Raw genomic sequence first — 24462 nt, 5'->3', positions numbered from 1 at the left:
GGTCCATTGACGACTAAAAAAATATTGACAAAAAAAAATAGAGATATCCAAATTGGGCACAGTGGCTTATGCCTACAATCCCAGTGATTCAGGAGACTGAGGCAGGGGGATTTCAGGTTCAAGGCCAACCTCACCAATTTAATGGGAACCTGTCTAAAATAAGAAATAATAGCCAGGTGCAGTGGCGCACATCTGTAATCCCAACAGCTCCAGAGCCTGAGGCAGGAGGATCTCTGAGTTCAAAGCCAGCCTCATCAACTTAGTGACGCACTAAGCATCAATGAGATCCTGTCTCTAAATAAAATACAAAATAAGGCTGGGGATGTGGCTCAGTGGTTGAGTGCTCCTGAGTTCAATTCCCAGTATCAAAAAAGAAAAAGAAAAAGGGCTGGGGATATAGCTTAGTGATAGAGTGCTCCTGGGTGAATCTCCAGGATCCCAGTACCAAAAACAAAACAAACAAATAAATAAATTTAAAAACCAGCAGTCTCTAGTTATCTAGAAAAATATACCAAAATAGAGTCATGGCAAGACATATCATTAAGAATTTTAAGGTAAGGATACCGGATGAAAAGATCTTACAAACTTCCAAAAAGGATAAGGATACAGGATGAGCTGGTTAAAAGATAGTTATTATCAAACACCTTTTTAGTATTATGATTATTGGCCTTTTAATCATAGATAAGTATGACTTTCATAAAAAAATAAATTTTAGAAAAATGTGCTTAAAAATAACTAGAGAACTTTAAAAGAAAAATTCTAGCACTTTTTACTAGAATGAAAAAATGAGAAAAGTGAGTCGAATTTTCACATAATTGTTTTATATTTGTTAATAACATTTATATATGGTTATTATATATTAACATTTTAAAATTAGAAATATGTATATAACTAGGATTTAATTTGTAAATAACTTGTTGAATCAGACATGCTGGTGTCCCACACTCAGCTACCCTAGTAGATTATTATTATTATTTTTTTTACCAGTTATCTGCCCTCATCCTATTTTTCTGCATGCTTGCTGTTAATCTCTCATCTAAGTCCTTTAGATGATTTTTCATGGATCCAGGAACCCCCTCAACACTACAGAAAGCAGACATGCCTGGGAGTTTATGTGTCATTCCAAAGAATGCTTGTAGTGACTAGTTTAGGAGTTCAAAAGCCCACAATACAATACAGTTATGTATTGTATATCTCAAAATAGCTAAAAATTTTTAAATGTTCTCACAATTTGAGGTGGTAGATATGCTATTTAGCCTTATTTGATCATTTCACAGTGTACAAGAATCACATTTATACCCCATAAATATACATAATTACTATCTACCAAATAAAAAGTAGAATAGGGATCAGACTACAAAAAAAGCCCCAAACAACAATAACCAGTTCCTTTGCTTCAAGGCATGGCAAACTGTGTCTTTAGAACTAGGGTCCAGATATCTCTCTCTCTCTCTCTCTCCCCTCTCTCTGTCTCTCTTCAGAATCAGGCAGTCAGGGACTATATATGCAATTACATTCACACTTAGCTTCTTCTCCTTTCTTATCCTTTTTTCTCTATTCTCCTACTGATTTCTCTCAAATCACTTCCTTAATGAATCACTCGTAGTGATATTTTGATTCAAGATCTGGTACTGGAAGAATTCAACACTTTTGATGTGCTGTGGGAGAGAAATCAACTAAAAGGCACCGATTTGCCTACTAGAGTATATACTTTTAAAAAGTTTATTATGACTTGTTTACCAGAACCAAATTTGGTGCCAGACATGTAATAGGAACCTGATCACATAAATATGAATGGTCATATGTCAAGGGAACATGCTATTAACCAAATGATCAAGTGTTCACAGTTGCCCATTGCCTATCCTCTGCTTTGAGTTAAATAAACTTTCATCAGGCTTCCCTCTTTCCTATAAGCCCCTGAACTCTGCTTATTTCCAAGTGTAAGCAAGTGTGTGTCACACACACACACACACACACACACACACACACACACACGAACATGCTTCCTCTCTCAGCCTGTGTGAATCAATTTATCGTGGTGAGACACTTTTCCTATTAGACCCCACTGACCATTTCCCCTTGTTTGTCTAGCATTCCCTCCAAAAGATTCTGTTTATATCTGCTTTCCTCTTCCTTTACTCTATAAGAGTACAATCTCTTTTCAATTTGATTTTGTGGCCCTTTCAGATTTCTGAAGCATTCTTTCTATTGGAATCATCCCTTTCCCTCCTTTGCAATAATCCTTTTGAACAAAAGTCTTTACTTACTAAGCCCTGATGTTTTTTTACAAGTTTTCTACTAGAAATAAATTTAGTTCTTATTTTAACATATTAAGGCTAGGGTTGTAGCTCAGAGGTAAAGTGCTTGCCTAACATGCCTGAGGTCTGTTAAAAAAAAGTATTGTTAAAAAAGATTAAATTCATTAAAACAGTGATGTTGTATATAATTTTTTAATATAAATAATCTTTCTGTTAAAGAGAACTTACTTTCCAAGGTCACATTGTATTTCTGGTATTGTGTTTGTTTTTGGAAGTTCAGTAGTTAATTTCAGTAAATACCAGAACTCTTCCCCCATTTCAGGCTGGAAAATAATGCTGGTAAAAATATACAAAATACTGTTAGTAAAATGGAAGGAAGACCAATAGAGTAGAGAAAGAGGATAGAGAGGAAGGGACAAGGGGAGGATATGGGAAAGTAATGGTGAATGACATCTACCAAATTATGCTATGTCTATGTATGAATATACTACAATAAATCATAAATCTATATAATTATAATGCACTAATTAAAATAACACCTGCCTGTAATCCCAGCAGCAGGAGGATCTCAAGTTCAAAGCCTCAGCAAAAATCAGATGCTAAGCCAATCAGTGAGACCCTGTCTCTAAATAAAATATAAAATAGGGCTGGGGATGTGGCTTAGTGGTCGAGTGCCCCTGAGTTCAATCCCTGGTATCCAAAATAAAATAACAATAATAGAAGGCAGATCAGTAGAGTAGAGGAAAGGGATCAGGAAAGGAAGGAGAGGAGGGAGGAGAAAGTGGGGGGAACAAGATTGATCAAATTATGTTGTGTGAATATTTGAATATGGCATAATGAATTCCACTATTATGTTTAATTGTAATGCATTAATATGAAAAAATTCCTGTCAGTGGTTTTAGATTGTGTAATAGGCTTGGCAAGAAAAATAAAATATCTCAATTTGGTAGAAATAGTTGGTATCAAACATAATATTTGACAAGTACTCCGTGATGTACTCTACTGTTATTGTGAATATATTTTTAAACTTTTTACTATTTGGTGAGTAAATCACGTCATTATTCAAGAAAAATAATGATATCATTAATATCTATTTAATAGATGTTTGTTCAATTAGTGGAAAATGTTTATATATGAGTATTTTCAACGTTGTGCAGGATCAATAAGAGCTAAAGTCCATTTTTTAACCATCACTGAACCAAATTTAGTTTGTTGAAGTGAATGCAAATGTACTTTCATGGGAAGGCTATCAAGTGACATGTGTTTTTTAAGAGCTTCCTTTATTATGTGCTCAGCTCTGGGGAAACAGAGCTTGTGGTAGTCTAAAAGTATAACTGATATGTCAGCTCCGTCATTTTTAATTTGTATAACTTCAAACAAGTCATTTGCTTTTTGAGCTTCAATTTCATCATATATAAAATGGAAGGAATCAGTTCTACCTCTTAGAGTTGTTATGAGAATTTTATGTGTTTATTATGTAAAATATATGCTGCAATGATAATAATAAGGTAGGCAGTCAATAAGCATTAGCCCAGGTTGTGCCTTTTAATATATACTGATTTTAAAAATCCAAGATTCATTCTGTGCTCACAAAGCCTATACAGTCACATGGCAGAGATGGGATGAGCCAACATTTCTTAAGGGAATCTATTAAAATAACATCTTTTCTAATATGCTAAGTTCTTCTTTTCCTGTTTTACATTCTAATCTTTATCCTTTAAAATTTCTCAAATATATTCATCTATTCATCTGTGTATTAAAATAACAATTACTTAATTCCTATTAAAGGATATTGTGCTAGAAGCAGCAATAATTTATCTTGGATTGTATTATATTAAGTGAAATAAGCCAGGCACAGAAATACAAATACCACATGATCTCACTTATATGTAAATCTGAAAAACTCAAACTCACAAGCAGAGAGTAGAATGGTAGTTGCAGGAGACTAGGACGGAATGGTTGGTGGGGGGATTTGGTTAAAGGATAATGATATTTCACTTAGACTAGAAGACTAAGTTCATCTATTTTATGACAAGATGACTATAGTTAATAACAATATTGTATACTTGACAACTGCAGAGAGAGTACATTTTAAGTATTCTCAGATGATGAGCATGTAAGGAGGTAAGGCACATGTCATTCAACTTGATTTAATCATTAAACAGTATATACATATTTCAAATCATTGCATTGTATACCATAAATATATCCAATTTTTATTTATTAAGATAAGTTAATGAATTAATCACAAAATGAATTATCCTCAAAAAAGCACTTCATGGAATATACTTCATGGAATATATTTCATGGAATATAATAATGGAATACATTAAACACAAATACTAAGTCAATTACAAAGTTGAAAACTGTAATAAGTAACCTGGATATTACTATTGAAACAAGTAAAGTTGATTGTTTCAGTACATTTTTGAGATAATTATATTTTTGTGTGTTGACATATATGAATATATAATTCAAAAGTTTTTCACAATTATCATTCTATAAGAACAATAATCATTATACTAGTAGTATTTGTGTATGTATGTGTACATTTTCACTATAGTATAACAACATTAATTTAACTTTATCTCTGTTCTCCAAGTGAATCAATTTCACTTAATTGGGAAAAAATATAAAGAGTAATTTTCCTCAAGGAAATTGAAAGTTTAGTCCCTAGTCCTCATGAAATAAGTTTCATTTGGTTCAGTTACTGCACTCAGAATGATCTGGTTACTAAAAAGTGTAATAGAGGGTCAAAGGAGAAATTTAGGAATTATTTAACTTAATATACCAATAAATAATAATTTCACACTGAAGTAAACAAAAGCTCACTCCAAATTAGCACCTTTTAATCGGGAAATAGTATTAAAGCATGTATTGAAAGAATTTTAAAAGCTTATTTTCAAAGGGTCAATAATAAACAATAATGGTATATTCATGTCATACCTTTCTTCTTTATAGCCTGTTGTTGCTGGAGAATACAAGACAATATAGTTAACACACTCTAATGGATTCAGTGTGAGTTCCTGGAGTCCACTAAGGGCATCATTTGTTAATTTCACATCTATGTGGATAATTTTTTCTTTTGGATTAGAGATAGGTATTTCAATGCAAACAGTCTCCTAGAAATGCAAAACAATCAGCTTTAAGTGTCAGCATAGTCATTGTTCTATGAAAGCAAATGTAAAGAAAACTATTATAGGAGTCCATTTGTTATATTTTATTCTTGATCCACAATTGAATATATCTTATTCATTTTTAATTTCTTGTACATCTTTCTTTATTAATCTTGGTAAACAGTAGGATTAATATTTTTAACAGCAAACAGTGCAAAGAGATCCATGTGGCTAAATGGTAAGACAACTATTTATAAAATTATATTTAAAATATTTTTCTACCAGTATTATTACTACTATGAGGTCGATTTTTCAGTGTTTCCTTTGGCAGTAACTTGATTATGTTAGAGTTCACTCATTTTCTAGGCAATCTCACATATTTTGTAAAACTATTATCAGACTTAGACTCCTAGGATGTTTCCAAGGATCAAACTCACAAAAACCTAAAGGAAGGAAATTTGGGTAGAAACTTTTCCTAGGGCTTAAGATAGAAAACTAAAATGAAACATTTTGGCCTAAACATTTATCCTGGACTGCTACTCAGATATTTTTCAGTGAAGATCATTTTCAGTTCAGGAAAAATGCTACAGATCTTTCACAGAAGGAAAAATACTAGAATCTAAGCCCCTGATTTTCAACCTGTTTAATCATAACCCAGAATAATTCAATTTTCAGTACAATCCTTTGTATCTACACACATCACAAACGTTTTACAAAATAATCCCTGTTCTTACTATATGTGATGCTCTCTGATACTTTGTTTTATTACATTCTAATTCTTAAAAAAATAAGGCTAGATTTGACAGACTCACATTTTGAGACCTATATGCATTAGATATTTAGACCCTGGTCTAAGGAGGAATAAAATACTGGGATATAGAACTGTCTAGGTCTTATCACATATAAGCCTTGAACAGAAAATAAAGCAAAACCACTGCAAAGCTATGATTTTCTCTATTATCTACAACCCATCAACCCAACAGGAGCAAGCCCTCATGTTACAAAGAGGATATAACATTCTAATGTTGTTTGGATCTAAAGAGTAGGAACAGGGAATGGCAACTATGAGGCACTTATATTATAATTTCTCCTTAGCATCCTTGCCACATCCATGACAAATATCACTAACTGACCACTTCATTCTTATTCAGTAGGTCTAGACAACACCCTCAAAATCTTTTAGAGAGCAGCTTTCAGACAGTAATCACTGAATGCTTAGAACTGTGGGTACTGCAATCTCTTGAGAAGCTCTGAAATTAAATTCTCTGGAGTCTCAAAAACAGCAATAGATGCATCAGAAACAAATGTTTCATTATAATCAAAAGTTTTAAGTTCCTATAAATCCAATATATTTCTAATAATGGTCGAAAATGCTTTAAACTAGAGTATAATAATATTTTGAATTTTCATAAGGTTCGAATATCATTTTCTTCCAAGCTGAAACAGATAAAAATCACATAAATGACACTTTAAAAAGGTGGTATGATACGAATAATTTGTATTGTAGATATCCACCTGACAAACCATTGTGAAAAAACTTAGACAAGATTAATTTTTTAACTATAAATATTTCTTAATGTTATAAAATTAGATATTTTTAAAATATTTGATGTGATTAATAACTTAAAGGAAGGAAATTTGTCATTGTTATTTTATGAGGTGAACAAAATTTATGTTTATTTTTGGAACACTTTGCTTTGTTATCTATATAATTTCATAAATGCATAATCATCCTAAATAAATAAACAATAAAACATAAAAATAATTGCATCTGAAAAAATGGTTAAGTGTTGTTTAAAGTGGCTTGCCATATCCTCAATTCAATTTTATAATAAATAACTCTTTCTCAATGAGAAGTACAGAGTCAGGTGAATTTATGTGAACACTTTATTAAAAAATTTGAAATATTTCGCTATTATCTGTCTTGCCAATGACATATTCCTCTACTTTGATGAGTAGCTTCTAAGGTTAATTTATGTTTGGAATTAAAAACCATATTTCAGTTTTGACTGATTTGTTTTGAAACTCAAGTAAAATAGTAATGACTGCACATGGGGACTTCTAAAGCTGTCTTTCATCTTCACATGGGTTCTTTTAGGTTCAATAGAGAGTGTTCTTTTATAAGGTATCCAATATTTTTCTCTTTCTTGTACTTTAGGAACATTTTAGCCAACATAATTGCTGTTTTAAAAATTGCTTCCATTTCTCAAGTTCCTTTATTAAATGACTAAAATATGCATATTTAATCCTGTGGAATAGAAATCAATATTTTAAAACAGAAAGAACATGCACAAGATGTTGGAATTTAGAATGATGAAAAATTCAAATACATAATAATGAAATACTATTTTAAAATATGTGTGAACAGGTATATTGAATTTTTCATTATAAACCTTTTCTGAGGAAATATGAATGCATGTGTATATTTAAAAACAAATGTAAGATATTTTCAGCATTTAAATTTTATTTACATATATATTATTTTCTTACAATATAAGAAACATTTTGAGAAGTTTAGAAACATAATTTATGTCAGTTTATTTCCCTTTCTGTATCTTCTAGTGGCTAAACTGCATATGAACTAAAATCTCTCATCTTGCTCTTTGAGTCACTAGATTTGGCAGCAAGGACAACCTGATCACAAGTCATCTCCTCACATATTTTTTGTTCAAAATCCAGTCTCACAAGGCTCTTTTCTTCTCCCTGCTAGGTCCCTTCCTACCAAGCTCATTTTGTATTTGTGCATTTACTATTCTCTCTTCCCAGGTACACTGCCCTAGTCTTCAAGCCACCCTCAATGTCACCTCAGACTATTTTTGTTCATAGAATTATCACCATCTAGATTTATCTCATTCATTTCTTGTAACAGTAATGGGTACACTGAATGGTGGTGTGAAACCTGACAAGTTTCTTCCATGACTACTCTCAAAGTTAACAAAGGATCTTTGGATTCCTTCACCCCCTGTTGTTTTCTCAGGGATGTTTGCTAGTGTGAAAAGGTTCCATTTTGAGGTATTTTTAAAAACCCAAATTCAATCATTACTTTCATCTCTTACCCTATTGAATGCTTTTCCTGATCTTTCTTCTCTGGCACACCATTCTAATCCTCAAGACTATCTAGTAATTTTTCAGATCATTTGTGGGGAGAAGGTATATATGACCTGCTATTTTCAAGCCTTTTATTCTCACTTTCTTTCCTGCAATCATCATTCTAATATGGCTGCTTCACATTACAGGATGTATATTGGATGAGAGGCAAAAGAACAGAGGCCATTCATTTTTGCTGGTTGATCTTCTCCAATTGACTTGGTAGGTTCCTCTTCTCTTTCATTTTGAATTACTCTGTGAACTCTTTCTCCTGGGATTTCCCACACTAATAGAATGTATCATTAGGCTAGGTCCTTTCACACAAGCCCAGGCCCAGCCACCTTCCATTGATTCAAATAAACTTTGATCCATGAGGTCTTATCTTATGGGAGTGGAAGTGCATTTTCCTTTTATTCTAACAATTGTTCTTCCCTTTGTGGTCCTTTCTGTTTACAGGAAATCTCCAAAAAGTCAGGCAACATTAAATTTTTAGTATCTTCTTTCTGAAAAATACTCCCACTGTTGTGTTCTGACCATCACATATATTTTCCAGAAATGGGTAATAGTCTAAAAGATTTCTCACCTCCCTTGATATGCCAGAAACATCATCTTTCCACTAAATTTCTGTGCTCCCCCTTCACAGAATGAAGATAACACTGGGAAGCAACTGTCCAACCAGAGATTAGATGTCCCAAACCCTCTTGCACTATGCTATACCTGTGTTACTACTTTTCTTCAATGGTGTGTGAACTGAAGTGAAGTGTCACCTATAGACCAAGACAATTAAAAACCTGGTGGAAATTCTCTTCTCTTAGTTTTCTTCCTCCAACTATATGTAGGAATCTCTGAGTCCCTAAAGAATGAAGGAATCACAAGATGGAAGAAGCTTGGCTCCCTGAATCACAACATGGAGGATGCTACCAACCAATCAGGAATATATATATATATATATGATTCTTAAATTATTAAATCTTTTATTATATCAAACTATTGAAAACCTGGGGTTTATTTGTTATATCAGCTAGAAATACTCTAATGTTCCCTAATGACTCTTAGATAAATTGTAGCATGCTTTTCAGAACATGGAAAAAGAATTACATATGATTCTCAGGTTAGTGACTTTATTTGAAAATCCAAAATATAGAAAAACTTCCTATGAAATATCTCATTTTGGTTATTTTGTTTGTTTTCTAACTCCATTAGAATGTTTTCTAACTCCCATAAATGGGGACCTTGCTTGTATTGTTCATTACTACTCCTGAGCATCTAAACAGTGCCAAAAATAGAGTCACTTAATAAATATTCATTAAAAAACAAAATGTGTAACTTATAAAAAGATTTTGCATTTGTATATAAATCAATTATTAATATGTCTGATGTTCTGGATAATCACAACTTTTAACAAAATAATAAATCATCATGTTTAAACATGACTTGGGGAATTTGAAAATCTCAAATTAATTCAGGTTGCCTTCTTACTTTATCACCTTATTATTTTATCACTTGGTTAACTTTGTCACTTGGTTGCCAGTTCATACCTTCTCCAAGAAGAAAAATTTAATTCACTGAGTGTTTGCACTGAAAATTTCATCACTTCCTGCTGGGTTCAAGTAAATAAAGATTATGTTTTTGGCCATAAAAGCTTAATTGAGTCACTGTCAATTCAAAATGTACCAGCAGGAAATATTTTTCACTATATCCTCTCTCAGAAGATAATCATGAGTTCATTATAAAAGGATTATTTCTGAGGTATAAAACACACAATAATATTAATTTAAGGAAAGTATATTATTGAGGAAATCTTCAATTTTAATTTTATTCAATTTGAAAACATTACCAAGTCAATAAACAAGCAGAACTAAAGGGCATTTTGAAAGTATCATGTAATTCAGAGGAAGTGATAACTATAATCTGTCTCAATAATTTTCCTAAATTGAAAAGTTAGTTGTAGTAGTAATTCAGAATTCAGGAATCAGGGAAGCAGCTGTAAAATAGAAATTTCATTGTCATTCCTCTGCTACTCCCATCTTCACATTACTTTATGCAGAAAAGTCATGCCTCATGTCTTACCCCTTTTCCCCCAAACCACCACTGACCTGTAGCATGAAGAATATAAAAGTGTTATCAAGGTTAGCTGTTAATATCAGTTAGAGTAAATGTACACTGAGGATGTGACTATGAAAAAGTCAGAAACCACTAGAAGAATCTTTGGGTTTATTCATTTGTATTCAGATATATCCTATATCCTCAGGGAAAAAACCATGAGAAGCTGCAATGAATAGTAATATATGTAATTTCAGGGGACAGAGCCCTAGGAAGTGTATTCCTAGTTAACTATTTAAGAAAAGAGTCTGTGTGTGTGTTTGTATATTTATGTGTTTATGTGTGTGTATGTATGTGTGTGTGTGCATGCATGCAGGTGCATGAATGCCATTTGGAATAGTATTTGTCACAAGTTAAGAAAACAGTGCTCAGGTACAGTTCAAATGCTTTAAAGAACCAGTGTGCAGTAATTCTAAATACAATGAGTGGGTATTTTCAATTTTTTCCATTCCTTCCTTCTTTTTATTTCCTTCCTTCTTTCTTCAAGCATTTGTATTTGCATAAATAAATCCAGTGTTATATTTAGTCACTTCCTCTGCTGAATTTATGGAAGAAGGCAGAGGCAGGAATTGTTTATGGCGACAGAGTATCCAAAAATTATTCACCTTTAACTTTGGAATGTTTTTCTGAATTTGTATTGAAAATATGGTGTTTCAAAGAGTTGTGATGTTGATTTTAACTAATTAATGTACTCCTGACTTGAACACTTATATGAAAAGGTATTGGAAGTGGTGATCTTCTTATGTGAACTCTCCCTTACCATCCTCTGAACACTTTTTACCCAGAGATATAGAGATATCTCACAATAGTCATAACTTCCCCTTTCAAAATTTCCAGTCTTTGAAAAGCCTTCTTTATTGATTATGTAAAATTAGTACTTGTCAACAAAATCATCGATTCAGTAGTTTACCTTACAAGCTAGTGTTAGGTTTTCCTCATAAAGAATAACAGTATAATGGTTTGTCGTATTAACACAGGTCAATCCCCAAACCCCCTCCCTCTCCACCTAATGCCTAATGCTAAAACCTTCTAAACTCATTGTACAATGAACAGGGTTGCTACAGCCTGAATGCAAGGGGAGGAAAGTTCCTCTTTTGTTTTCTAAAATAAACTTTTGTTGATACACTTTAAATTTTATTATATATTGATTCTAATGTTATGAGATAAACCATCATTTTTGAAGGATGCATGCCTAGCCAGGTTTATAATCAATAAAGAGGAAATTAAATTTTTTCCAGTTAGTGGGAAAGACAGAATACACAAGTTTACTCAAGACTTAAACTACCTCCTGAAGACACAACCCATTCCAGCTCTTTCAGAGACATTTTCAGTGGCTTTTGGGAAGCTTTGGGGATGCTCTTCTGATCATCTTTGGGATAACAAGAAATTTGATGGGGAAAAAAAATCCTTGAGATTCAATGACTAGTAAGTAAAACTTATATTGTTGATGTTAAGACATGACGGTAAGGACCAAGTGCCCTCCATCTTGGATATTGGAGTGATGGTGTCCCTGCTAGTTCCCTCTTGAGCCTACTGTAACCATAGGAAGAAGGAAGCAAAAACCCTTGTCATAACTGAAAAGGAGCTGAATCTGACTGAGTTTACTGGAGAGTAGAGACAAAGTCTGATGGTGGATCTCACTGCCTTTGGAAGAGTTAGCAGTTGAATTCCTAGTCCAGTGTCATGTGCAAGTCACCCTGGTTAACACAGTATCTAATCAGAATAGCAATATAAGTAATTATAAAGAAGGAGTATAAAAATGATTAATTGTGGCCATGTAGATAGTCTATAAATACAGGCCAACATTCTTGCTGTAAAGCAGAAAAAAATCTCTTGAAGAGCTCTCTGTGTTGAAATTTTATTCAGTTATTGCTGGAAGAAAAATTAGTGTATCCAAATTAGTAAAGAAATCAGTCTTCAGAGCACAGGGTTTGGCCAGCACAGGTAACTTTGATACAAAACTAAAAAGAATGGGCAAGATAGGAAGGAAGGAGGGAAAAAGAGAGGATGGAAGGGTGTGAGGAGAGGAGGGAGAGAAGGAGGAATGGGAGAGAAAGAGAGAAATTGATTAAAAGCATCCTTCTCCTTTGCAAGACTTGATTTGGAGAGCAGAACACCCCCTGGCCCCTCTGTGAGATACTTCAGTGAAGTGCAGATAGTTTAATTCTAGGTCATGTCCTTGACTCCATTGTCAGTTTAAATAAAAGTGGATAATTACTGCTGTTTTTTAAATCCATAGACATTATGCAAGGCCAATTAAGAATTCATTAATAAGTAAATAATTCAGGAAATACTCTATCAGTTTAAGCAGTTATTAAAGCCATATATTAGCTCTATAACTTTAGGAAAAAAGCATTATATCTTTTGTGAGCCAACCAGTGTTTTAAAATTGATAAATAAGAGTATAAGCAGCATAACAGAGATAAGAGTTTATACAAATTTGAATCTTTGCATAATTTTTTGGAATATGGATGTATACAATATTTACTTACAATAATCTTCCATGCTTGTATCTATACATTTTTCGTATTTAGTCCAAATTGGGTTAAATTTTAGTGTACTTGTAAAAGTACTAAGAAAATATATTTTTCAAGAAATGCACAAAGATTTTATTTGATGGCATTACTTAAAAGAAAATATATCATCTCTATCAAATAAATCTTCACATCTGAAAGTTAAGGAGGGAGTAAGTTTCTGTGATTAGAAAGGAAAACTTAATGACTTAGCAACACATCACTTTCATTGGGATCCTAGGTGAGTAGAGTTAGTTGAGAGACTTCCCCCATTCCCACCAACCTCAGTTGAAAGTAAACATTTAATTAAAACAGCAAACATGACTACATAGTCACAAAGAGAGTAATCTAGCAGCTACTTCACTTATGAAAGTAATATATTCATGAAAGGGTAATGCAAATTTTAATTGCAAAAAAGAAAACATATTGGAAATGTCTCATTAAAAGAGACAAGTGGTGGCTTCTTTTCACTTTTTGCTCAGTCTTCTTACATAGACACATGAAGTACCCCGTGGTTTGTACATTTCTCAACCTGCATGGCAATCTTCATCATTCAAAGTTGAAAGTTATAGAAACCTCAATTTATTTTTTTAATTTTTAATTTATATATGACAGCAGAATGCATTACAATTCTTATTACACATATAGAACACAATTTTTCATATCTTTGGTTGTATACACAGTATATTCACACCAATTCATGTTTTTATACCTGTACTTTGTATAATAATGATCATCACATTCCACCATCATTAATAACCCCATGCCCCCTCCCTTCCCCACCAACCCCTCTGCCCTATCTAGAGTTCATCCATTCCTCCCATGCTCCTGCTCTCTATTCCACTATGAATCCGCCTCCTTATATCAAAGAAAACATTCAGCATTTGGTTTTTTGGGATTGGCTAACTAAACCTCAATTTCTATAAGTATTTTCTCAAAGGGCTAGTAACCCTTTTGGAGAGAAGAACACATCATGCTTCATTTAATGAGAAGATGTAACAGATATGTATAAGTGATTATTAGAATTACATCTGTTTGCTAGTTTATCTTATACATTTCAAGTCATCTCTATCCCTATTTTAAACACATAGTCAATAAGGAAGTCAATATCCTCTCTTCTGAGGTACTATCTCATGTTTCCAATTTCTTCAGGGCCCATTTAAATTTTTTTTCATTTATGTTCTGATAAAGAGATGCATTTTAATTTAGTAATCACTTTCCATAGCAAGAGGCTGTGTAGCTAAATTCATGTCATTTAAAAATATACTTTAAGAAAGATTTTATGCTACAGAAATAGGTCAAAGAAATAGGGCATTTCATTGAGTAAAATGATCCTACCATCATCATATTAAATTATTTTCTACTTAGAAGATAATACTTTTGCAAGCCTTAATTGAGTACATTTCAATATTTTAACCATTCATTTTTCTATGCCTCAGTGGAGATTTACCCAGAAATCTGGTGGACAAACGCTCAATATATAGACTTAAGAGTATTTTAAACATTTCTTTATTTTCTATATATTGGAGCCAAAGTCAATTCTATGAATAAATCTATCTGCATATTTGAAAGTAAAAATAATATTTATTTCACCATGATCAAATGCTCAAATATAAACAATAAGGCAATTACATCTAATTAAAACATTATCAATATCAGTTAACTTTGTCCTTATGATTTATTTAAAATCCAGATACTTATAAGTAGTTTTAGAATTACCTCTGTTAGTTTGTGTTATATATTCAACTCATCTCTATTCCCATTTTAAACTTATAGTGAATGAGGATGTGAATGTCCTCTTTTCTGAGATACTATTCATTTTATCCAGAAATCAGGTGGGCAAATGATCAACATATTCATTTAAAATATTTTAAAGTATTTTTATGTATTTGATATTTGACTCTACTAAATAAATTTGGGCACAGATTTAGTAATAATTCATGTTAGAAAAATCTATTCTCAGTCACAGTTACACCAAATCTATGCCAGTTGCTCCAAATATTTCAGTGAAAAGCCTACTGTAGAAACCAGGAATAATCAATAATAAAGGAGTGTAGAAAGCACAATCTGCTTTTACCATATATGTGAGAACAAGCATGTAGGCTAAGGTTAAGTTTGTTCTGGTAACTCTTGACACATGTAGGTAGAATGTTAATTAGAGTGGTCATTATAAGATGTCATATAACTAAAAGATGTTTTCCAAAAACATTTAAGGTGCATCGTACTGGATTTATTTTTTTATAATTGCTATGATTAAATGATTCACCTCAATATACTCATTTGATAAAGATGTTTTTAGGGGCTAGAAATTTAATATACAACAAAAATTTAATATACAACAAAAGCTCTGTTTGCCAAATGACAGAATTTAAGAACATTTGATGGGTTCTTACCAGAGCAATACACTGCATTTCAATGGTGCTTAGAGGTGGTCCAGGAGAGCTATGGATCTCAAGGTGATACCAGATTCTTAAATTGCTAAAATTATCATCTGAAAACAAAACAAAACAAAAACTTAAGGAAAAAAAAAACAGTGCTTCTTAATATAGACTTTAGAATACTATATTTAACATACAAATTTAAGAATCAAGAATAGACATAATTGTTAAATTCTTTTTAGTGGATTCTTTGTCAAGAGAGCTGAGGGCAGAATAAGAAGTCACTCTCATCACAATTTGTGAGCAATAAAGGAATCCCTATCCTGCATGGCCATGAGACTATCTTATCAAATCTCCTGGTCCTATGTCTGTCCCAGTAACTCACTAAGTTTTCCACTGAAACACACTTAAGAAATAAACTTTTATTCTAATTGTCCAAACATTCATAGGTTTGAAAACAGAATTGTCTAAAGAATGCATTAAAATTTTCAAGGGTACATTTTCAGTATCATAAGAATTTAGACTGAAGAGAAAGTCAGGTATGTGAAATTTCAGGTTTCTTGGGAGCATGAGAAAGGGTGCTAGCAATTCAGCTCAAGGAAAGCCAGAAACGGGTTTGCACCAAGTAATGAGACAATGATGTTTACATCTAGGTTCCTGATGGTTCTTAGAAAAAGCAGGCAATTCTGCCACTACTGTTGTCCAAAGCCATGCCCTTCACCCTGAAACTAGAACCCTGCTCCACCACTAAGTTCCTGCATAGCAGGATCTTATACATGGATCAAATTCATTTTCTTTCTCTCCATTTTTTTCCCTCATCTTTTCAGCTTCTCATTTTGATACTGTTTGTCTTCCAGTGTTGAGCTAACTCATCATGTTTTAAGCTGTCCTTTAGTTATAGTAAATCATATGCATATTCACATTATCATTGTCATGATTCAAAAATTTCAAAAACTGTTAGGTTAGATTCTTTTACTGAGGTAAGTTAATAACCTCTTTGGGCTTCACTTTCCTCATCTATGAAGTAAGGGACCCATACTAGTAGCATTCACAGTATTTCTGTTTTCTGAAAATCTTCTCCAGAAGTATATTACTTTCCATTGTACTGCATTATGTTGTATTTGTATGGCATTGTGTGACACAGAATGTCATTGAATGACATATTGTACTGAATTGCATGATGGTATTTTACTGCACTATACTGTTCTGTGCCATCTTTATTGTACTACATTTTATTATATTACATCCCATTCTAATACTTTATTTATTTAAAAAAATAACACTTAAAATTGATAGATTTGAGCTGGGCATGGTGGCGCATGCCTATAGTCCCAGTGGCTCGGGAGGCTGAGGCAGGAGGATTGCAAGTTCCAGGACAGCCTTAATAACTTAGCAAGGCCCTAAGCAACTTAGCGAGATATTGTCTCAAAAAAGAAAAAAAAAAGTGTTAGGAATGAGGTTCAGTGGTTGAGAGACTCTGGGTTCATCACCAGTACAAAAAAAGAAAAACAAATGATGTATCTGGGAAGCATTCAGAGCAATGAGCTAAAGGGAGTAGTAGAAGAGCTCTAGGTAAGTTCTGATTCCAAATACCTGTGAAAAGTTAAGGGTAAACTTACCTACATGTTCTGAACCTGTGCTTATTTATTTTGCAGATACCAGTTCATTTCCTTATAACCATCAATGTGCACAGAATAAGGTCACCACATTTATACTGATGTGAGATTATGAAGGAAAATTCTGCTCACATTTGTATGAACTGTTCCTTCAATTTCAGGAAGGTACTTTTGTGACATTTAAATGTAACTCCCCCCACCCTCAATAAAAAATCCCAAAGTTTTAAAAATAAAAACTATTTCCTCTTCTAGGTAGCTCACAATCATTTTTATCTGGGTTTTTCCAATGCTTTAACTCACACTGAATTCACAGAGAAGAGAAACAGTATCTACAAGTAAGGAGATTATTTTTTGTGGCTCTCTGTAAATACAATGAACATCAGAATTACCTGAGATTAGAAGACCAGGGTTCAAACCCCAATCTCAACTTGACCACCATTATCTTATGATCTATTTGGCAAACTATCTCAACAGTCTATCCATCTGTGGAATGGGTACTATATTAGTCAAGGCTATCCAGAAGAACAGAACCAAAAAGATAGGGGTGTTTGAGAGATGAGCAGGACGGTGGTGGGGTGGGAGGGAAATTCTATTCTTTCTATTTCTCTTAAGAACTCTGGCTAATACAAATTCATTCAATAAAAATGTCTTCTTAGGTATACCTCTTTGTCTCCTCAACTTGGCTTTTAGTGAACATCTCTTTCTAATAACCTCTTAAGTCAGTGCTACTCACCAAAGAACAACTCATTCTCCAGGAAACCTGTCCTGACTACTCCAATTCTCCATTATCACATTTTCCTTTGGACTTATTAAAAAATATGATGTTTAACAATGTTCTAACAAAGCTTTATAATATAGGAAGGTAAAACAATAACATTTACTTTCTTTGGTATGAGAATGATCACCATGATCTTCTATTAAAATCAAACCACATCACATTGTTAAAGTAACACAACTCATTAATATTTTATCACAAATTTTCTGTTTTAGTAACAGAAAAATATGCAATGCTTTTCACTTATGGTAGGCAGCTTCAAGCTGAAGTATTATAATCTTTTGATAGTAATAGTAGTAAAAATCCAGAAAGTAGGCTATGTAAAGTTAATCCTGAACTAATACAATAAAATTCTTATAGACATATGCAACAGAAATTTGTATGTGTTTATGTATGTGAAGTATATATTTTATTTAAAAGTGAATAATGATGAAGGTTTGTGCAGACTAATCATGAAACTCTCATCATAATTAATTTACCTGAGTCTTCCTCAAGAAAAATGGGAGATAGTTCTGATGGTGACTTTTGAATGGAGAATTCTTGATCTGTATCTGGGTCTTCCTGAGACTCAACATCATCTCTGCTTTTAACAGAAAATGAAATTATACCTATAATACAAGATGTAAGATGTCAGATTAACCAGGAAATAGTTTTTAAAACTGACAGGTTAGTCCCAAGTATTAAAGTAACTTTGGCTTGAAACATAAATATAAAGTCAAACATAAATTCTAGATGTTGGTATCAGAATTAAACCTCACAGAGGTATAGAACAATTTAATGGAAAATTCAAGAAAATATTTTCAAAATCTCCATTAAAATGGTAATTTTTCAACAGCTTTTCTGCAAAATTAAGAAAAAGGGGTAAATAACAGAACTGTATTAGCTTTCAGAAAACGTATTGATCCTGGGTTACTCTTTAGACATATTTACTTCTTAAGAAATGTTTAATGCTCAAGGCTGGGGTTGTGGGTCAGTGCCTAGCATGTGTGAGGCCCTGGGTTTGATTCTCAGCACTATATTTAAATAAATGAATAAAATAAAGATCCATCAACATCTAAACAATTTTTTAAATGTTTAATACTCTATTTATTGTCTCATTTAAAATTCTTAATTTTGTTTTATATATCATAATTCTCCAGGTACAAATTTTCCTATGAACATTTAATATGTAAAATACTAAATATTGTGTGATTAAGGTTGTTAGTGTCAAAAATTGTCACTATCTGGAATTTTTGTTAAATTAAAATTTACTTTTATAAGATTGGTATTCATTTTTAAAACTAGGGATAATATACTTACAGAAATAATTCATAAATTGGCCTTGATCTTTCCGTATGAACTTAACATAAACAAGGCTTTGTACATAAACCATGTGTTCCTAGCCATGAATCATAATCAAATAGCTTAGATCAATGTTTACCAATATTCTGTAATTTAATTATGGTAGTCTCCATATTTTATTTGTTGTAAAGACAATTAAAATTGAAATTAAAAATCCAGATTATCTTAGTTTTGAGAGTGAACACCCTTCTGGGAAAAAAAAGATTTTGAAGGAATTATATATAATACACACACATACACACACACACGAGTCATATCCCCAGCCCGTGTGTGTTTGTCTAATGTATGTGTGTGTGTGTGTGTGTGTGTGTGTGTGTGTGTGTATGGGCTAGGGATTTGGCTCAGTGGTTAAACACCCCTGGGTTCAATCACTAGTACAAAAAAAGGAATTGAAAATAGACATTCTCTATTCTTACTCATTTCAGTCCATTAAAAACTCAGCATATTTTTCCTTCCTCCAATTCATTTCTCAAAGTTTTATTACACTTTTATTTCTTTTAACAAATAGAAATTGGGCAATCATTGGTAAAAACAATTCTAGAGCCTTGTATGATTATCAAAAGACCATATTTTATAGAATAGAATGAGAAATTAAATTTAGTATTTATCTTAATGAATAGAAATAAGTGAAGAGAACTATGTAAGCAATTATGGGTCTATTCTGTAAGTTTAAGTTTTAATTGAAGGGACATTTTTAAACCATGCCTAGTAGAATTATGCCACTAATTTACACTTTTTTCTAATGTAAAACCTTTTTCTTGGAAATGTCATTTTAAATTTAATTTTATTTCTAAACAATTACCTTTTTAAGTTTAACTTTATTTTTAGTTATTAATTAACTGTTGTGGAACAAATAAGAAGTTGCATTATTAGGAACTTATTACAAAGCATACCATTAGGCTTAACAATTTATTCTCAGCAATGAATCTTTGAACCAAACACAGTAAATAATAAATTTGCACAGAATATGAGTTTGTAAAACATGATAATTTTTTTCACAATATATGTACATATGATTATTTTGTTCCCTATATTGCAGTATTCAGGCTAAGGTCAACTGATACAAAAAGAAACAAACATGAATTAAACATCTGATTCTTATTGTTTGAATTTGTCAGAGTGATAGGAAAATTATTAGACTGCTTTGGTAAAGATATAAGCATAATAAATAATGGTAGTGTGTCAAAACAACTCTACATTAAGATACAGCATTTTTGACTTAATAGAAATGTTCAGTTTGTCTAAAGAGTATGAGAAAAAAATCTAATAATAGAAATTATAGCCATTAAAGTTTCTAAAGCACAATCTTTTATTTTAAAAAATTGTTTTTCCCCTTTATAAACCCTTTATATAGTTGATTTAAAAAACTGTTTCTTTCAACAACCAGTAAGACAAACATTTCCTAGAATACAAGTTTTTTTTTTTTTAATTGGGGATGGCTTTTCTCTAATTTCATATTAGTTTGTGAAAAACCCAGACTTAAGTCCCCTCATAGTTATCCTGCCCTCTCCCCTAGCTTCATGCCTCATCACTCCCTATTTTTATAGAGAAGGGCTCTGGAGGAACATTCTTGTATGACTGAGAGTTATCAATTTGTGAATTTCTCAGAGCTTATTAGTTCAATCAAGAAGTTTTTTTTCTTTCATATGTGTTTGTTCTGTGCATACACATGATCAAATGAACTTAAATAATTATTGTTTCTCTAATCTCATACTATCTAATATAATCTAAGTAGGAAGGCTAAGATGGCCTCAGGAATATTTGCCAAACCTCCTCTTCTTTTTTTTTTTTTCTTTTTCTTTTTTTTCTTTTTGAGAGGGATCTTCTTAAGTTGTCCCAAGCTAAACTCAAATTCCTGGGTTCAAGTGATCCTCCTGCCTCAGTCCTAAGTACTAGCACTATAGGTGTGTACCATTGTGCCTAGATCTCCCTTGATTTTTTCTTGCTTTATTTTAAGCTTATTTTAAACTTATTTTCTTCATTAGGGGACCAAAGAAAGAAAGAAAGAAAAAGGGAATGTGAGAAAAACAAAATTAGGGGTGATAAACAGAGCCTGGAGCAAAATATTCAAGCAGTGATGGTCCAGTTGGCTATGAAAACTCTAATTCTTCCTGGTCTATATAAGAAAAAAAAATAAAAGGATAAATTTAAGCAAAAAATAAAAACTTCTCTTCAATAGACACTGTGAAGAAAATTAAAAGGAAAGCAAAAGAATAGAACAAATTTTTTGAAAACATGTCTCTGATAAAAAAAAAAAAAACATGTATCCAGACTATACATGTATATATAAGCATATTTGTTTTTATTGTGTTTTTCTTTATTGTGCTTTGCAGACATTGCATTTCTGAAAAATTGAAGGTTTGTGGAAACCTTGCTTGGAGCAAATCTACCAGAGCCATTTTTTCCCACAGCTCAGATGATTGCTAGCATTTTTCCATAAATTATTTTTTAATTAAAGTATGTACACTGTTTTTTAGACATAATATTATTGTACAATAGACTACAGTATAGTGTAAACATAACTTGTATATGCACTGAGAAAGCAAAAAAATTCATGTCACTTGCTTTATTTCAATAATATGCTTTAGTGTGGTGACCTAGAACTGAATCTGCAATATATCTAAGGTATTTTAAAACTCTCGAAATTTAGCTCGGCACAGTGGCACACTCCTGTAATGCCAATGGCTTGGGAGGATGAGGTAGGGGTTTTGAAATTTTGAAGACAGCCTCAGCAACTAATTAAGATCCTGTCTCAAAATTAAAAAAAAAAATAGGGCTAGGGATGTGGCTATGTGGTAAACATCCCTGGGTTGAATAGCCAGTACCAAAAACAAATAACAAACAAAAATCTGTGAAAATTTAATAACAAGAAAATAAACAACCCAATAGAGGCAGAAGGCAAAAGGGAAAGGATTTGAAAAGACATTTCAGTAAAGAAAATATACGGTGACAGATAAGGACATAAAAAAATGTTCAATATCATTATTCATTAAAGAAATGCAAAATAAGAGCACAGTGTAATACCATTATACACAAATTTAAAGGGCTAAAATTAAAATAACTAACCCTCCTAAATATGCTCATGGTTGTAAAGGAACTAAAACACTAACCTACTGCTGGTGGAGATGGAAAAAAAAAGTAACCTCTTTGGGAAACTGGCAGTTCCTTTACACATTATGCACTCAGTTGCCAGGTGATCTGGCCATTTCATTCATAAGTATTATATGCCAGAAGAATAAAAGCATATGTCCATACAAAGACTTACACATGAATGTGCATAGCAACTTATTTTTTAATGTTTTTATGTGTGTGTGTGGGGGGGGTGCTGGGAATGGAATCAGGGCCTTGCATATGCTAGTAAAGAGCTCTACCCCTGAGCTATATCCTCAACCCACAGCTTTATTTTTAATTAAAATAGGAAAACCTTACAAATGTTCATCAATAAACAAATGTTGATATATCTTCCATAGAATACTGTTCAGCATTAAAAGGAATAAACTATTAATAAACTATGTGGATGGATCTCAAAATAATCACTTTGTACAAATACAGCAGCCATAAGGGATGCACACTTTATGATTCATTTTTATGTAATGTTATAAAATATGTGTAAAATGATAGGTAACATAATTGGTTGCCTATAGTTAGGGTAGCTTGAGGTATGAGAGATGAAGTGGGACAAAAGGACCAAAAATGAGCACAAGGAAAGTTTTTGGAGCGATAGGTATATTTATTATCTCAATTGTGTTAAAGGCTTCATAGATATATATGTATGTTAAATATTTTCAAAATGTATACTTTAAATAAGTGTGATTTATTGTCAGTTCTACAACAATAAACCTGTTAAAAATTATCCTGCCAGTTTCAGAGATTATACCTGTCACTCCCTGGCCAGCATTGCTCATAAGTAAAACAATAGAAATTGTGAGTCATCCCAAATCAGAAGTACAAATAAGATGCTCAAGTGAGCTAGTTCAAAATAAAGAAAAGAAAAAGGGGAAGGGTCCATCAAAGTAGAAGAAAGATCATTGTAGTAGAGGAAGGGGACTGGAGGGCAGGGAGGAGCAACAGGGTAAGGGAAGAACAGTGGAATGAATCTGACCTCACTTTCCTATGTACATATATGAATATACCACAGTGAAATCTCACCATCATGTACATCCACAAGACAGTAGTTAAAATCAATCAATCAATAAGTAAATAGCAGAATGTTCAGTAGACTAGAGGGAAGGGAATGGGGAAGGGAGGAGGGAAAAGAAAAGAAAATACTGGGGACTGAATTAGAGCAAATTATATTCCATTCTTTTATAATTATGTCAAAATGAATCCTAATGTTATATATAACTAAAAAGAATCAATTAAAAAAAGATATATGGGGCTGGAGATGCGGCTCAAGCGGTAGCATGCTCGCCTGGCATGCGCGGGGCGCTGGGTTCGATCCTCAGCACCACATAAAAATAAAATAAAGACGTTGTGTCCACCAAAAACTAAAAAATAAATATTAAAAAATCTCTCTCTCTCTCTCTCTTAAAAAAAGACATGCAAGTAGAATTCAGAGTCACTTATGGGAGGTCTTCCTATGTCATGTGCAAGATAATTAATGAAGTATGATTAATGGTGCCACCATATCTAGATACCCAGAACTTTAATCTATGAATGTATCATATCTCCCTCCCTCCCTCTCCCACCCCACCTCTTTCTCTCCCTCTCTAATTTCTATTAATCAATATTTCCCTAGTTTCATAAAGAACTGATTCACTAGTATCAAGGGTAAATGTTTGGTTATTTGTTTGGATTCACTACACTATGAATTTGACTTCCTAATTCTTCATGTAAAAACCTTTATTTTATTATTGTTTTCATTCAGATGTAACCTTATTTAATAAATTATGAGTCAGAAAAGAATTTTAGCATAATAAGGCATCTTTAAATTTTTTATCCCTGGAATAACAAACAAAGGTGATTGATCACTCTTCACAAAATTGCAAAAGTGGTCAAGAACAGAGGTTTGCCAGTATTTGTAAACTATTTTGAAGAATTTTGATGTTCAAAAAGTATTTAAAAGCCACTATCAGGTGTATCTCCCTCTGGAGACAGCCTACATTCTCCCTTGAATGCATATTCTTTGTTTTACCCCAAAGGCATCTCTCTCTTGAGATTGTCATCATTCTCTCTCGAAAATGTATCTACTCTCTGAAATAAATCTCTGTCTATGCCTTTGGGGAAAAAAAGCTATTATCTTTTAATATTTCATAATTTCTGAGTGATCTTCTAA

The 24462-nt window shown here is 32.5% G+C and overlaps 1 protein-coding gene across 1 annotated transcript in view; it reads right to left on the bottom strand.

Moving 5' to 3' along the window:
- The window catches only part of Cfap47 (cilia and flagella associated protein 47), a 410015-nt gene that overhangs the window by 100836 nt on the left and 284717 nt on the right, over nt 1-24462 (bottom strand). Inside the window, exons 50-53 of the mRNA XM_071606058.1 lie at nt 18326-18454; nt 15471-15568; nt 5205-5380; nt 2487-2594 (exon numbers count right to left, since the gene is read on the bottom strand). Of these exons, the coding sequence (XP_071462159.1) occupies nt 2487-2594; nt 5205-5380; nt 15471-15568; nt 18326-18454 (511 nt within the window). The remainder of the gene's footprint in view (nt 1-2486; nt 2595-5204; nt 5381-15470; nt 15569-18325; nt 18455-24462) is intronic.

This window comes from Marmota flaviventris, chromosome X (assembly GCF_047511675.1).
Source record: "Marmota flaviventris isolate mMarFla1 chromosome X, mMarFla1.hap1, whole genome shotgun sequence".
Classification (NCBI taxonomy): Eukaryota; Metazoa; Chordata; class Mammalia; order Rodentia; family Sciuridae; genus Marmota; species Marmota flaviventris.
This window is presented reverse-complemented; position numbering and strand designations above follow the sequence as displayed.